Genomic DNA, 14841 nt, shown 5'->3' on the forward strand with positions numbered 1-14841 from the left:
TAGTCTGGTTAGTAGGACTTAGGTAGGTCAAATCAAGTCAGACGAGAAGGACTTGTGTTGGTCAGAGCTAGTCCGACTAGTAGGGCTTGGGTTGGTCTTAGCTAGTCCGACTACAAAGTTAGGTTGGTCAGAGGTAGTCTGACTCGTAGGCCTTAGGTTGGTCGATCCAGTCCGGCTAGAAGGACTTGGGTTGGTAAGAGCTAGTCCGACTAGTAGGACTTGGGTTGGTCAGAGCTATTCCGACTAGTAGGACTTGGGTTGGTCAGAGCTAGTCCGACTAGTAGGACTTAGGTTGGTCCGAGCTAGTCCCACTAGTAGGACTTAGGTTGGTCTGAGCTAGTCCCACTAGTAGGACTTAGGTTGGTCAGAGCTAGCCCCACTAGTAGGACTTGGGTTGGTAAGATCTAGTCCGGTTAGTAGGACTTAGATTGGACAGATCTAGTCTGGTTAGTAGGACTTAGGTTGGTCGAATCCAGTCCGACTAGAAGGACTTGGGTTGGTAAGAGCTAGTCCGACTAGTAGGACTTGGGTTGGTCAGAGATAGTCCGACTAGTAGGACTTGGGTTGGTCAGAGCTATTCCGACTAGTAGGACTTGGGTTGATCAGAGCTAGTCCGACTAGTAGGACTTGGGTTGGTCAGGGCTAGTCCAACTAGTAGGATTTGGATTGGTCAGAGCTAGTCCCACTAGTAGGACTTAGGTTGGTCAGATCTACGCCGGTTAGTAGGACTTAGGTTGGTCAGAGCTAGTCCGCCGCGTAGGACTTAGGTTGGTCAGGTCTACTCCTGTTAGTAGGACTTATGTTGGTCAGATCTAGTCTGGTTAGTAGGACTTAGGTTGGTCAGAGCTAGTCCCACTAGTAGGACTTAGGTTGGTCAGAGCTAGTCCCACTAGTAGGACTTAGGTTGGTAAGAGCTAGTGCGACTCGTAGGACTTAGGTTGGTCAGAGCTAGTTAGACTCGTAGGACTTAGGTTGGTCAGAGCTAGTCCTACTAGTAGGGACTTAGGTTGCTCAGAGCTAGTCAGACTAGTAGGGCTTGGGTTGGTCTTAGCTAGTCCGACTACAAGGAGTTAGGTTGGTCAGAGGTAGTCTGACTCGTAGGCCTTAGGTTGGTCAAATCCAGTCCGACTAGAAGGACTTGGGCTGGTCAGAGCTAGTCCGACTAGTAGGACTTGGGTTGGTCAGAGCGAGTCAGACTAGTAGGATTTGGGTTGGTCAGGGCTAGGCCGACTAGTAGGAGTTAGGTTGGTTGGAGCTAGTCCCACTAGTATGACTTAGGTTGGTCAGATCTACTCAGGTTAGTAGGACTTAGGTTGGTCAGAGCTAGTCAGACTAGTAGGACTTAGGTTGGTCAGAGCTACTCTGACGAGTAGAACCTGGTTGGTCAAAGCTAGTCCGACTAGTAGGAGTTAGCTTGGTCAGATCTAGTCCGGTTAGTAGGACTTGGGTTGGTAAGATCTAGTCCGGTTAGTAGGACGTTGGTTGGTCAGAGCTAGTCCGACTCGTAGAAATCAGGTTGGTCAGATCTAGTCTGGTTAATAGGACTTAGGTTGGCCAGATCTCGTCTGACGAGTAGGACTTAGGTTGGTCAGATTTAGTCTGATTAGTGTGACTTAGGTTGGTCAGATCTAGTCCGACGAGTAGGACACGATCTGACCAACCTGAGCATGAACTGACGTCTTCTAAGACAAACTGAGCAGTCCAGTTGTGATCCATTGACTGCCCTGAGAAAACAATGACCTTGATAAACCACAAACAAGTCAAATGTTGCTTTTGTAACATCTTCCTATTCTACATTATGTTTAAATAAAGCTCTAAGGAAAGGTTAAGGGTTGTGGCCGTCAAAGACAATATAATCCACTTAACTTACTAAGAAGCGTGTTCAACTGAAATGAGCCGTTCTTTACCTACGGAATCAGAGAGCAGAAGCAGCTGAAGGTCCTCAATGGACGAGATGGGACTGTGTCTAACCAGCTCCACCAGGGCTGCAGGAAGCGGATCCCCCTGAAAAACATACACACGTTTGTATGTTATGATTGACACTTAGTCCGACCAATGACTTCGCAGACTTTCACAGCCTAAGACCATGACCTGTCAAAATCAGCCAAGGACTGTATAGCCTTTTTTGCAGTTCAAGTTAAAAGTGTGGCAAAAATCACATTGGTATTCCATGTATGGACTGACGAGTAGACTGGCCAATGACTTTACAGAGATACAACAGTCTAAGACCATGCAACAATGACTTAAAAGTAGACCAGCCATCGACTGTAAAGCCTTTCTAGAGTCAAATATATTGCAAAATAATGTCACGTAAAGTTGAATCCCAGGTATTTCATGTCATCACTCTAATGTAGACCAACCAATGACTGTATTATGTCTCTAAAGTCAATGCCAGGTGCAATAATGCCTGACGTGTAGACAAGCCAATGACTGTATAGCCTTTCTGCAGTTAGTCAATAGTGTGGAAAAAAAAAAAATCACTGATATTGCGTGTATTGACTGACATGTAGACCGACCAATGACTGTACTATGTCTCTAAAGTCGATGACAGGTGCAGGAATGCTTGACGTTGAAACTAGCCAATGGCGGCATAGCGGCCTTTCTGCAATTAAAGTCAACAACGTGGCAAAAAAAACACTGTGGTATTGCATGTATAGACTGACTTGTAGACTGGCCAATGACTTTACAGAGATGCAACAGTCTCAGACCGTGCAATAATGACTTAAAAGTAGACCAGCCATCGACTGTAAAGCCTTTCTAGAGTCAAATAAATTTAAAAATAATGTCACGTAAATGTCATCACTGTAATGTAGACCAACCAATGACTGTATTATGTGTCTATAGTAGATGACAGGTAGACAAGCCAATGACTGTATAGCCTTTCTGCAATTAAAGTCAATAGCGTGGCAAAAAACATTGTGGTATTGCATGTATAGACTGACATGTAGACTGGCCAATGACTTTACAGAGATACAACAGTCTAAGACCATGCAACAAAAGTAGACCAGACACCGACTGTAAAGCCTTTTCTAGAGTCAAATATATTGCAAAATAATGTCACGTAAAGTTGAATCCCAGGTATTTCATGTCATCACTCTAATGTAGACCAACCAATGACTGTATTATGTCTCTAAAGTCAATGCCAGGTGCAATAATGCCTGACGTGTAGACAAGCCAATGACTGTATAGCCTTTCTGCAGTTAGTCAATAGTGTGGCAAAAAAAAAATCACTGATATTGCATGTATTGACTGACATGTAGACCGACCAATGACTGTACTATGTCTCTAAAGTCGATGACAGGTGCAGGAATGCTTGGCGTTTAAACTAGCCAATGGCGGTATAGCGGCCTTTCTGCAATTAAAGTCAATAGCGTGGCAAAAAACACTGTGGTATTGCATGTATAGACTGACATGTAGACTGGCCAATGACTTTACAGAGATTCAACAGTCTAAGACCATGCAACAATGACTTAAAAGTAGACCAGCCAATCGACTGTAAAGCCTTTCTAGAGTCAAATATATTGCAAAATAATGTCAAGTAAAGTTGAATCCCCGATATTGCATGTATTGACTGACATGTAGACCGACCAATGACTGTACTATGTCTCTAAAGTCGATGACAGGTGCAGGAATGCTTGACGTTTAAACTAGCCAATGGCGGCATAGCGGCCTTTCTGCAATTAAAGTCAATAGCGTGGCAAAAAACACTGTGGTATTAGCATGTATAGACTGACATGTAGACTGACCAATGACTTTACAGAGATACAACAGTCTAAGACCATGCAACAATGACTTAAAAGTAGACCAGCCATCGACTGTAAAGCCTTTCTAGAGTCAAATATATTGCAAAATAATGTCACGTAAAGTTGAATCCCCGATATTGCATGTCATCACTGACATGTAGACCGACCAATGACTGTATTATGTCTCTAAAGTCGATGACAGGTGCGGGAATGCTTGACGTTTAAACTAGCCAATGGCGGCATAGCGGCCTTTCTGCAATTAAAGTCAATAGCGTGGCAAAAAACACTGTGGTATTGCATGTATAGACTGACATGTAGACTGGCCAATGACTTTACAGAGATAAAACAGTCTAAGATTGTGCAACTACGACCTAAATGTAGACCAGCCATCGACTGTAAAGCCTTTCTAGAGTCAAATATATTGCAAAATAATGTCACGTAAAGTTGAATCCCCGATATTGCATGTATTGACTGACATGTAGACCGACCAATGACTGTACTATGTCTCTAAAGTCGATGACAGGTGCGGGAATGCTTGACGTTTAAACTAGCCAATGGCGGCACAGCGGCCTTTCTGCAATTACAGTCAATAACGTGGCAAAAAACACTGTGGTATTAGCATGTATAGACTGACATGTAGACTGGCCAATTACTTTACAGACATTCAACAGTCTAAGACCATGCAACAATGACTTAAAAGTAGACCAGCCTTCGACTGTAAAGCCTTTCTAGAGTCAAATATATTGCAAAATAATGTCACGTAAAGTTGAATCCCCGATATTGCATGTCATCACTGACATGTAGACCGACCAATGACTGTACTATGTCTCTAAAGTCGATGACAGGTGCGGGAATGCTTGACGTTGAAACTAGCCAATGGCGGCATAGCGGCCTTTCTGCAATTAAAGTCAACAACGTGGCAAAAAAAACACTGTGGTATTGCATGTATAGACTGACTTGTAGACTGGCCAATGACTTTACAGAGATGCAACAGTCTCAGACCGTGCAATAATGACTTAAAAGTAGACCAGCCATCGACTGTAAAGCCTTTCTAGAGTCAAATAAATTTAAAAATAATGTCACGTAAATGTCATCACTGTAATGTAGACCAACCAATGACTGTATTATGTGTCTATAGTAGATGACAGGTAGACAAGCCAATGACTGTATAGCCTTTCTGCAATTAAAGTCAATAGCGTGGCAAAAAACACTGTGGTATTAGCATGTATAGACTGACATGTAGACTGGCCAATGACTTTACAGAGATTCAACAGTCTAAGACCATGCAACAATGACTTAAAAGTAGACCAGCCAATCAACTGTAAAGCCTTTCTATAGTCAAATATATTGCAAAATAATGTCACGTAAAGTTGAATCCCAGGTATTTCATGTCATCACTGTAATGTAGACCAACCAATGACTGTACTATGTCTCTAAAGTCAATGACAGGTGCAATAATGCCTGACGTGCAGACAAGCCTATGACTGTATAGCCTTTCTGCAGTTAGTCAATAGTGTGGCCAAAAAAAAATCACTGTTACATTGCATGTATTGACCGACATGTAGACCGACCAATGACTGCATTATGTCTCTAAAGTCGATGACAGGTGCGGGAATGCTTGACGTTTAAACTAGCCAATGGCGGTATAGCGGCCTTTCTGCAATTAAAGTCAATAACGTGGCAAAAAAACACTGTGGTATTGCATGTATAGACTGACATGTAGACTGGCCAATGACTTTACAGAGATGCAACAGTCTAAGACCATGCAACAATGACTTAAAAGTAGACCAGCCACCGACTGTAAAGCCTTTCTAGAGTCAAATATATTGCAAAATAATGTCACGTAAATTTTTATTTATAAATAGTTGATTTATATAGGCTAGTAAGGTAAAGTTTTGTACCTGACAAGTTTCGGCTATCTTGCTTCTGCAGCCTTCCTCAGAAAAAAATGTCACGTAAAGTTGAATCCCAGGTATTTCATGCCATCACTGTAATGTAGACCGACCAATGACTGCATTATGTCTCTAAAGTCAATGACCGGTGCGGGAATGCTTGACGTTTAAACTAGCCAATGGCGGCATAGCGGCCTTTCTGCAATTAAAGTCAATAGCGTGGCAAAAAACACTGTGGTATTAGCATGTATAGACTGACATGTAGACTGGCCAATGACTTTACAGAGATACAACAGTCTAAGATTGTGCAACAACGACCTAAATGTAGACCAGCCATCGACTGTAAAGCCTTTCTAGAGTCAAATATATTGCAAAATAATGTCACGTAAAGTTGAATCCCCGATATTGCATGTATTGACTGACATGTAGACCGACCAATGACTGTATTATGTCTCTAAAGTCGATGACAGGTGCAGGAATGCTTGACGTTTAAACTAGCCAATGGCGGCATAGTGGCCTTTCTGCAATTAAAGTCAATAACGTGGCAAAAAAACACTGTGGTATTGCATGTATAGACTGACATGTAGACTGGCCAATGACTTTACAGAGGTTCAACAGTCTAAGACCATGCAACAATGACAATGACTTAGTCAAATATATTGCAAAATAATGTCACGTACATTTTCCCGCATCTACTTTGTTTTAGCAATGACGAATATTTCAGTTGTTTTTATCCTGCTTTGTGGGGACATTGTCGATTGTCATGTCATGTTCGGATGTACATTGTGGACGCCGTCTTTGCTCCACAGTAAGTCTTTGCTGTCGTCCAGCATTCTGTTTTTGTTTACTTTGCAGCCAGTTCAGTTTTAATTTCGTTCTGCATAGCCTTCCCTAAGCTTCAATGCCTTTTCTCAGGGGGCACTCACCTTTTGTTTATTTTTGGTTTAAGCATTAGACGCCTTTTTTACCTGCACCCTGCCTCCCGCTGTTTCCGACATCTACAAAGCAATTAGCTACCGGCTGCCACCTACTGATATGGAAGAGTGTTTGCAACTAGTGGTTGAAAACCACTGAGTTAGAATAACACTGAATTATTCCTTTTACCGCCCGCATTGAGCCAGCGTTGTAATCATGAGCTGACTGTGGGTTTAACCCCCCACTCATTAATGGGCGAGTGAGGGGTGGCGATGGCGGCTGAGGGGGCCGAGTATTAACCAAAGCAGACACACAATGGTCACTAAGAGCCGGGTGAATGACTATTGGCGTTGTGTCTTCTCATCTGCTAACATTTAGGGGTCAAAGGAGTCAGGAAGGAGCCAGGAAGTGGGGGATGGAGTGATACGGAGAGGAGAAGAGAAGGGAGGCAGGCGCCTGTCAAGAAGGAGGGATAATGGATGAACAAAAGGCGGGTTCCAATGGACCAGGATATAAGACGTGGGTCGCGACGCTTGCTCGCACGGGTGAGAATGCGGCGGAGTGGCTTTGTTTGCCCGTGGAAGTGACGTGGAAGTCGGAAAATAATCGAAAAATAGAAATATGTTTTCCAAAAGTTTGTGCACTTTTTGTTCACGAACCCCAACACAAACAATATACAATTAATTGTGCTGTATTTAAACAGAGGGCCAAAAAAAACAGGTGTCATACACAAGTAGAACAACAACAAAAAACAGTAGCAGTCACACACTTTATATACAAGTACAAATTAATTACAGCATAAACATGAAAACGTGTAATAGGTAAAAAATTAAATGCAATATGGCCTTTTATTAGGGATGTCCGATAATGGCTTTTTGCCGATATCCGATATTCCGATATTGTCCAACTCTTTAATTACCGATACCGATATCAACCGATATATGCAGTCGTGGAATTAACACATTATTATGCCTAATTTGGACAACCATGTATGGTGAAGATAAGGTACTTTTTTTTAAAAAATAATAATAAAATAAGATAACTAAATTAAAAACATTTTCTTGAATAAAAAAGAAAGTAAAACAATATAAAAACAGTTACATAGAAACTAGTAATTAATGAAAATGAGTAAAATTAACTGTTAAAGGTTAGTACTATTAGTGGAGCAGCAGCACGCACAATAATAAAATAAGAAAATAAGATAACTAAATTAAAAACATTTTCTTGAATAAAAAAGAAAGTAAAACAATATAAAAACAGTTACATCGAAACTAGTAATGAATGAAAATGAGTCAAATTAAGTGTTAAAGGTTAGTACTATTAGTGGACCAGCAGCACGCACAATCATGTGTGCTTACGGACTGTATCCCTTGCAGACTGTATTGATATATATTGATATATAATGTAGGAACCAGAATATTGATAACCGAAAGAAATGGGGGGAGGGAGGTTTTTTGGGTTGGTGCACTAATTGTAAGTGTATCTTGTGTTTTTTATGTTGATTTAATTTAAAAAAAAAAAAAAAAAAAAAAAAAAAAAACGATACAGATAATGAAAAAAACGATACCGATAATTTCCGATATCACATTTTAACGCATTTATCGGCCGATAATATCGGCCTGCCGATATTATCTGACATCCCTACCTTTTATTAATATCTCAATATTTTTTTGGGCCATGTCACGATACACGATATATATGTGGATATTTTGCCTTAGCCTTGAATGAACACTTGATGCATATAATCACAGCAGTATGATGATTCTATGTGTCTACATTCAAACATTCTTCTTCATACTGCATTAATATATGCTACTTTTAAACTTTCATGCAGAGAGGGAAATCACAACTAAGTCAATTTAGCAAAAGTGTATTTATTAAACAGTTATTAAGCAGTGGCACAAACATTCATGTCATTTCCAAAACAGAAAGTGCAAGATTGTCAGAGACATTTTAAAACAAGCTACTAGTGCACTTTTGTGCATGATGTCACTAAGATGACATATCAAAACAACACTAAATTAAAGTGCACTTTTTGTACAGAACGCCACTACAATAGTTTAAAGTCACCAACCTTTTTGAAAGCAAGAGCTACTTCTTGGGTAGTGATTAATGCGAAGGGCTACCAGTTTGATACACACTTAAATAAATTGCCAGAAATAGCCAATTTGCTCAAATTTACCTTTAACTCTATGTTATTATTAATAATTAATGATTTTTACACTTAATTGAACGGTTTAAAAGAGGAGAAAACCAGAAAAAAAATGACAATTAAATTTTGAAACATAGTTTATCTTCAATTTCGACTCTTTAAAATTCAAAATTCAACCGCAAAAAAGAAAAGAAAAACTAGCTAATTTGAATCTTTTTGAAAAAATTAAGAAAATAATTTTTGGAACATCATTAGTAATTTTTCCTGATTAAGATACATTTTAGAATTTTGATGACATGTTTTAAATAGGTTAAAATCCAATCTGCACTTTGTTAGAATATATAACAAATTGGACCAAGCTATGTTTCTAACAAAGACAAATCATTATTTCTTCTAGTTTTTCCAGAACAACATTTTTTTTAAAGAAATTCATAAGACTTTGAAATAAGATTTAAATTTGATTCTACAGATTTTCTAGATTTGCCAGAATAATTTTTTTGAATTTTAATCATAAGTTTGAAGAAATATTTCACAAAGATTCTGCGTCGAAAAAACAGAAGCTAAAATGAAGAATTAAATTAAAATGTATTGATTATTCATAACAATAAAAAAAAAAAAATTTACTTTAACATTGATTTAAATTGTCAGGAAAGAAGAGGAAGGAATTTAAAAGGTAAAAAGGTATATGTGTTAAAAAATCCTAAAATCCTTTTTAAGGTTGTATTTTTTCTCTAAAATTGTCTTTCTGAAAGTTATAAGAAGCAAAGTAAAAAAAAATAATGAATTTATTTAAAGAAGTGAAGACCAAGTCTTTAAAATATTTTCTTGGATTTTTAAATTGTATTTGAGTTTTGTCTCTCTTAGAATTAAAAATGTCGGGCAAAGCGAGACCAGCTTGCTAGTAAATAAATACAATTTAAAAAATAGAGGCAGCTCACTGGTAAGTGCTGCTATTTTAGCTATTTTTAGAACAGGCCAGCGGGCTACTCATCTGGTCCTTACGGGCTACCTGGTGCCCGCGGGCACCGCGTTGGTGACCCCTGGTTTAAAACAAATAAAGTGCACTTTTGTGCATGATGTCACACAAGATATTTCAATAAGTGTCAAATAAAAATGAGCTGCATAATAGGAAATCAAATAGTGTATGTCCTTCACTATGTGGTAGGTTCCTGCGGACGTTATCTCCTTCTGTTGTTGACTATTTGTTTCATACGGTGTTGATGTGGAAATGGTTGCTTCGGCATTTTGTTGGTGTGGCACAGAACGGAGATGTTGACATGCGGAGTTTCAAGCACTCCTCATTCTCTAGCAGGTGACTTTTCAAATGATGCTACACATTAGCAGTAATGCTACTTTTTGTAGCAACGCTTTTGCCGCATACTTGACATATTACGGTTGTCTGTTCGACATCTTCCCGCTTGAAGCCAAACCACCGGCAGACAAGGGTGCTGGTTTTTTGGGGGGAATTAATTCTTCCTTCATTTGTTACCAGATTCGCACCTTGTCTCTCTCGTATTACCACTCGCAACACACCGTTAGCATCACAGCTAATGGGCGTGTGACGTTGTAAGAAGGTCTTATGTAGAGATGTCCGATAATATCGGTCTGCTGATATTATCGGCCGATAAATGCGTTAAAATGTAATATCGCAAATTATCGGTATCGTTTTTTTTATTATCAGTATCGTTGTTTTTTTTTTTTTTTTTTTTTTTTTTTATTAAATCCACATAAAAAACACAAGATACACTTACAATTAGTGCACCAACCCACCCCATTTACACTCATTTACACTCATTCACACAAAATGGTTGTTTCTTTCTGTTATTAATATTCTGGTTCCTACATTATATATCAATATATATCAATACAGTCTGCAAGGGATACAGTCCGTAAGCACACATGATTGTGCGTGCTGCTGGTCCACTAATAATACTAACCTTTAACAGTTAATTTTACAAATTTTCATTAATTACTAGTTTCTATGTAACTGTTTTTATATTGTTTTACTTTCTTTTTTATTCAAGAAAATGTTTTTAATTTATTTATCTTATTTTATTTGATTAATTTTTTTAAAAAGTACGTTATCTTCACCATACCTGGTTGTCCAAATTAGGCATAATAATGTGTTAATTCCACGACTGTATATATCGGTTGATATCGGTATCGGTTGATATCGGTAATTAAAGAGTTGGACAATATCGGCATATCGGATATCGGCAAAAAGCCATTATCGGACATCCCTAGTCTTATGTCTCTGTGAGAAGGAGAGACAAGAAAGAGTGAGAAGAGCCTGTAGTGTAATGCCCGCAGCTAAAAGCAACCGTGTGCGAACGTATATTCAAATATCACGATAGTCATTTTCTATATCGCACAGAGACAAACCCGCGATATATCGAGTCTATCGATATATCGCCCAGTCCTATTTCAGTGAAAACAATTTAAAAACAAGTACAGTGCCTTATAGCAGTGGTCCCCAACCACCAGGCCGCGGCCTGGTACCGGTCCGTGGATCGATTGGTACCGGGCCGCACAAGAAATAAAAAAATTACATAAATAAAAAATATATATTTTAATTTTTTATTAAATCAACATAAAAAACACAAGATAATAATAATAATAATAATGGATTAGATTTATATCGCACTTTTCTATTATCGGGAACCCATCATTCATTCACACCTGGTGGTGGTAAGCTACATTTGTAGCCTCAGCTACCCTGGGGTGGACTGACGGTACACTTACAATTAGTGCACCAACCCAAAAAACCTCCCTCCCCCATTTACACTCATTCACACAAAAGGGTTGTTTCTTTCTGTTATTAATATTCTGGTTCCTACATTATATATCAATATATGTCAATAAAGTCTGCAAGGGATACAGTCCGTAAGCACATATGATTGTATTTTTTTATGACAAAAAAATTTAAATAAAAGAAAAAATTAAAAAATATCACAGACAAGTGTAAGCCACTCTGACACTATTGTTCATTTTTTTAAATGTTTTTATTTGTTATAAATGGCTGTGATGATAATGTCAATGAGAGATTTCTAATCACTGTTATGTTGGAATTCTTATTAATACTGATCAGAGATGTCGATAAATGCTTTAAAATGTAATCTGTATCTGTATCGGTTTCAAAAAGTAAAATTAATGACTTTTTAAAACGCCGCTGTACGGAGGGGCAACCATTCTCCCGAATTTCTCCCGATTTCCAATATTGGGGGCGTGCCTTAAAGGCACTGCCTTTAGCGTCCTCTACAACCTGTCGTCACGTCCGCTTTTCCTCCATACAAACAGCGTGTCGGCCCAGTCACATAATATATGCGGCTTATACACACACACAAGTGAATTCAAGGCAAAATTGGTCAACAGACATACAGGTCACACTGAGGGTGTCCATATAAACAACTTTAACACTGTTACAAATATGCGCCACATTGTGAACCCACACCAAACAAGAATAACAAACACATTTCGGGAGAACATCCGCACCGTAACACAACATAAACACAACAGAACAAATACCCAGAATCCCTTGCAGCACTAACTCTTTCGGCACGCTACAATATACACCACCAAACCCAGCCGCTCCCAACCCCGCCCACTGATCCAGCGGGGCATCACAACAAAATTAGGCATAATAATGTGTTAATTCCACGACTATATATATCGGTATTGGTTGATATCGGAATCGTAACTAAGAGTTGGACAATATCGGAATATCGGCAAAAAAGCCATCATCGGACATCTCTAATACTGATATTATTCACTTTTGTTTGACTACTTGTGGATTGTTTTGTGTCATGTTTGTGTGTCCTCTCAATTGCTCTGTTGATTGCTATTCTGAGTCGGGTTTGGTTTTGGAATTGGAATTGTATTATTATGGTATTATTGTGTATTATTTTGTTGGATTGATTCATGTAAAAAAAAATTTAAAAATAAATCACAAAAATTGACTGAAATTCCCCCCAAGTGATGAGTTCAGGTCACCTCTGATCTTTTTGTAAGTCACTCTAAGACAGGGGTCGGCAACCCAAAATGTTGAAAGAGCCATATTGGACCAAAAATACAAAAACAAATCTGTCTGGAGCCGCAACAAATTAGAAGCCATATTACATACAGATAGTGTGTCATGAGATATACATTGAATTAAGAGGACTTAAAGGAAGCTAAATGAGCTCAAATATAGCTACAAATGAGGCATAATGATGCAATATGTACATATAGCTAGCCTAAATAGCATGTTAGCATCGATTAGCTTGCAGTCATGCAGTGACCAAATATGTCTGATTAGCACTCCACACAAGTCAATAACATCAACAAAACTCACCTCTGTGCATTCATGCACAACGTTAAAGGTTTGGTGGACAAAATGAGACAGAAAAAGTAGTGGCATAAAACACGTCCTAGAAAGTCGGAGAAAGTTGTACATGTAAACAAACTAAGGTGAGTTCAAGGACCGCCAAAATTAGTAGGACAAAACAGCGCTCGCCAAATACTCGAATCAGTGAAGCATGTTTAATACAAACAGTGTGATTTATAACAATTAGTGTCATGTTTGTCCTCCTACAGTAACCATACTAAAACAAAAAATATATTTTTTTCCCATCATCTTTTTCCATTTTTCATACATTTTTGAAAAAGCTCCAGAAAGCCACTAGGGCGGCGCTAAAGAGCCGCATGTGGCTCTAGAGCCGCGGGTTGCCGACCCCTGGTCTAAGACCACGGAGCAGAACATCTAAAAGTTTTTTTTTTTTTTTTTTTTTTTTTTTTTTCAAACCAAGACTTGTCGTGGCTCGATGAACCAACACGCCAACGATGTCATGTGACCGCAAACTGTAGCGACCAGAGTCTCTACACATAAAATAATATAAATAAGGGGGAACCGGACCAAAAAGTGATTCATATATACCGTCATGGTCCAAAGTTAAAGTAAAGTTAAAGTACCACTGATTGTCACACACACACACTAGGTGTGGTGAAATTATTCTCTGCATTGGACCCATCACCCTTGATCACCACCTTGGAGGAGAGGGGAGCAGTGAGCAGCAGCGGTGGCCACGCCCGGGAATCATTTTTGTTGATTTAACCCCCAATTCCAACCCTTGATGCTGAGTGCCAAGCAGGGAGGTAATGGCTCCCATTTTTATAGTCTTTGGTATGACTCGGCCGGGGTTTGAACTCGCGACCTACCGATCTCAGGGCGGACACTCTAACCACTAGGCCACTGAGTGTTTACCCACACTTGTGAAGGACATAATGTCATGGCTGTCTTGAGTTTTTAATAATTTCTGGACTGAGAGGCTACCATGCAAGAAGGAAGCCATTGCTCCAGAAGCCACACCTTAAGGCTCGTCCAAAGTTTGCTGCTGATCACATGGACAAAGGTAAGACCTTCTGGATGGAAAGTTCTGTGGTCAGATGAAACAAAAATTGAGCTGTTTGGCCGCAACACCCAGCAATATGTTTGGAGGAGAAAAGGTGAGGCCTCTAATCCCAGGAACACCAGGCCTACCGTCAAGCATGGTGGTGGTAGTATTATGCTCAATGGAACTGGTGCTTTACAGAGTGTATGAAAAAGGAGGATCACCTCCAAATACTTCAGGATAAGCTAAAATCATCATTTTAATCATCCCGGAGGTTGGGTCTTGGGCGCAGTTGGGTGTTCCAACAGGACAATGACCCCAAACACATGTCAAGTGGTAAAGGAATGGTTAAATTAAGGTTTTAGAATGGTCTTCCCAAATTCCTGACAATGGACAATGCTGAAGAAACAAGTCCATGTCAGAAAACCAACATGATCTCATGATCCACTTTTCCCTCACTCGTGAACAAGACTCTGAGGTACTTGAACTCCTCCCCTTGGGGCAGGGTCTCCTCCCCAACCCGGAGATGGCACTCCACCCTTTTCCGGGCGAGAACCATGGAATCTGACTTGGAGGTGCTGATTCTCATCCCAGTCGCTTCACACTCGGCTGCGAACCGATCCAGTGAGAGCTGAAGATCCTGGCCAGATGAAGCCATCAGGACCACATCATCTGCAAAAAGCAGAGACCTAATCCTGCAGCCACCAAACCGGATCCCCTCGACGCCCTGACTGCGCCTAGAAATTCTGTCCATAAAAGTTATGAACAGAATG

General features: G+C 39.6%; 1 protein-coding gene across 1 annotated transcript in view; it reads right to left on the reverse strand.

The window, feature by feature from the left end:
• The window catches only part of pdgfbb (platelet-derived growth factor beta polypeptide b), a 60904-nt gene that overhangs the window by 26883 nt on the left and 19180 nt on the right, over positions 1–14841 (reverse strand). Inside the window, exon 2 of the mRNA XM_062036606.1 lies at positions 1908–2004. Within this exon, the coding sequence (XP_061892590.1) occupies positions 1908–2004 (97 nt within the window). The remainder of the gene's footprint in view (positions 1–1907; positions 2005–14841) is intronic.

Source organism: Entelurus aequoreus, linkage group LG25 (genome assembly GCF_033978785.1).
Source record: "Entelurus aequoreus isolate RoL-2023_Sb linkage group LG25, RoL_Eaeq_v1.1, whole genome shotgun sequence".
Classification (NCBI taxonomy): Eukaryota; Metazoa; Chordata; class Actinopteri; order Syngnathiformes; family Syngnathidae; genus Entelurus; species Entelurus aequoreus.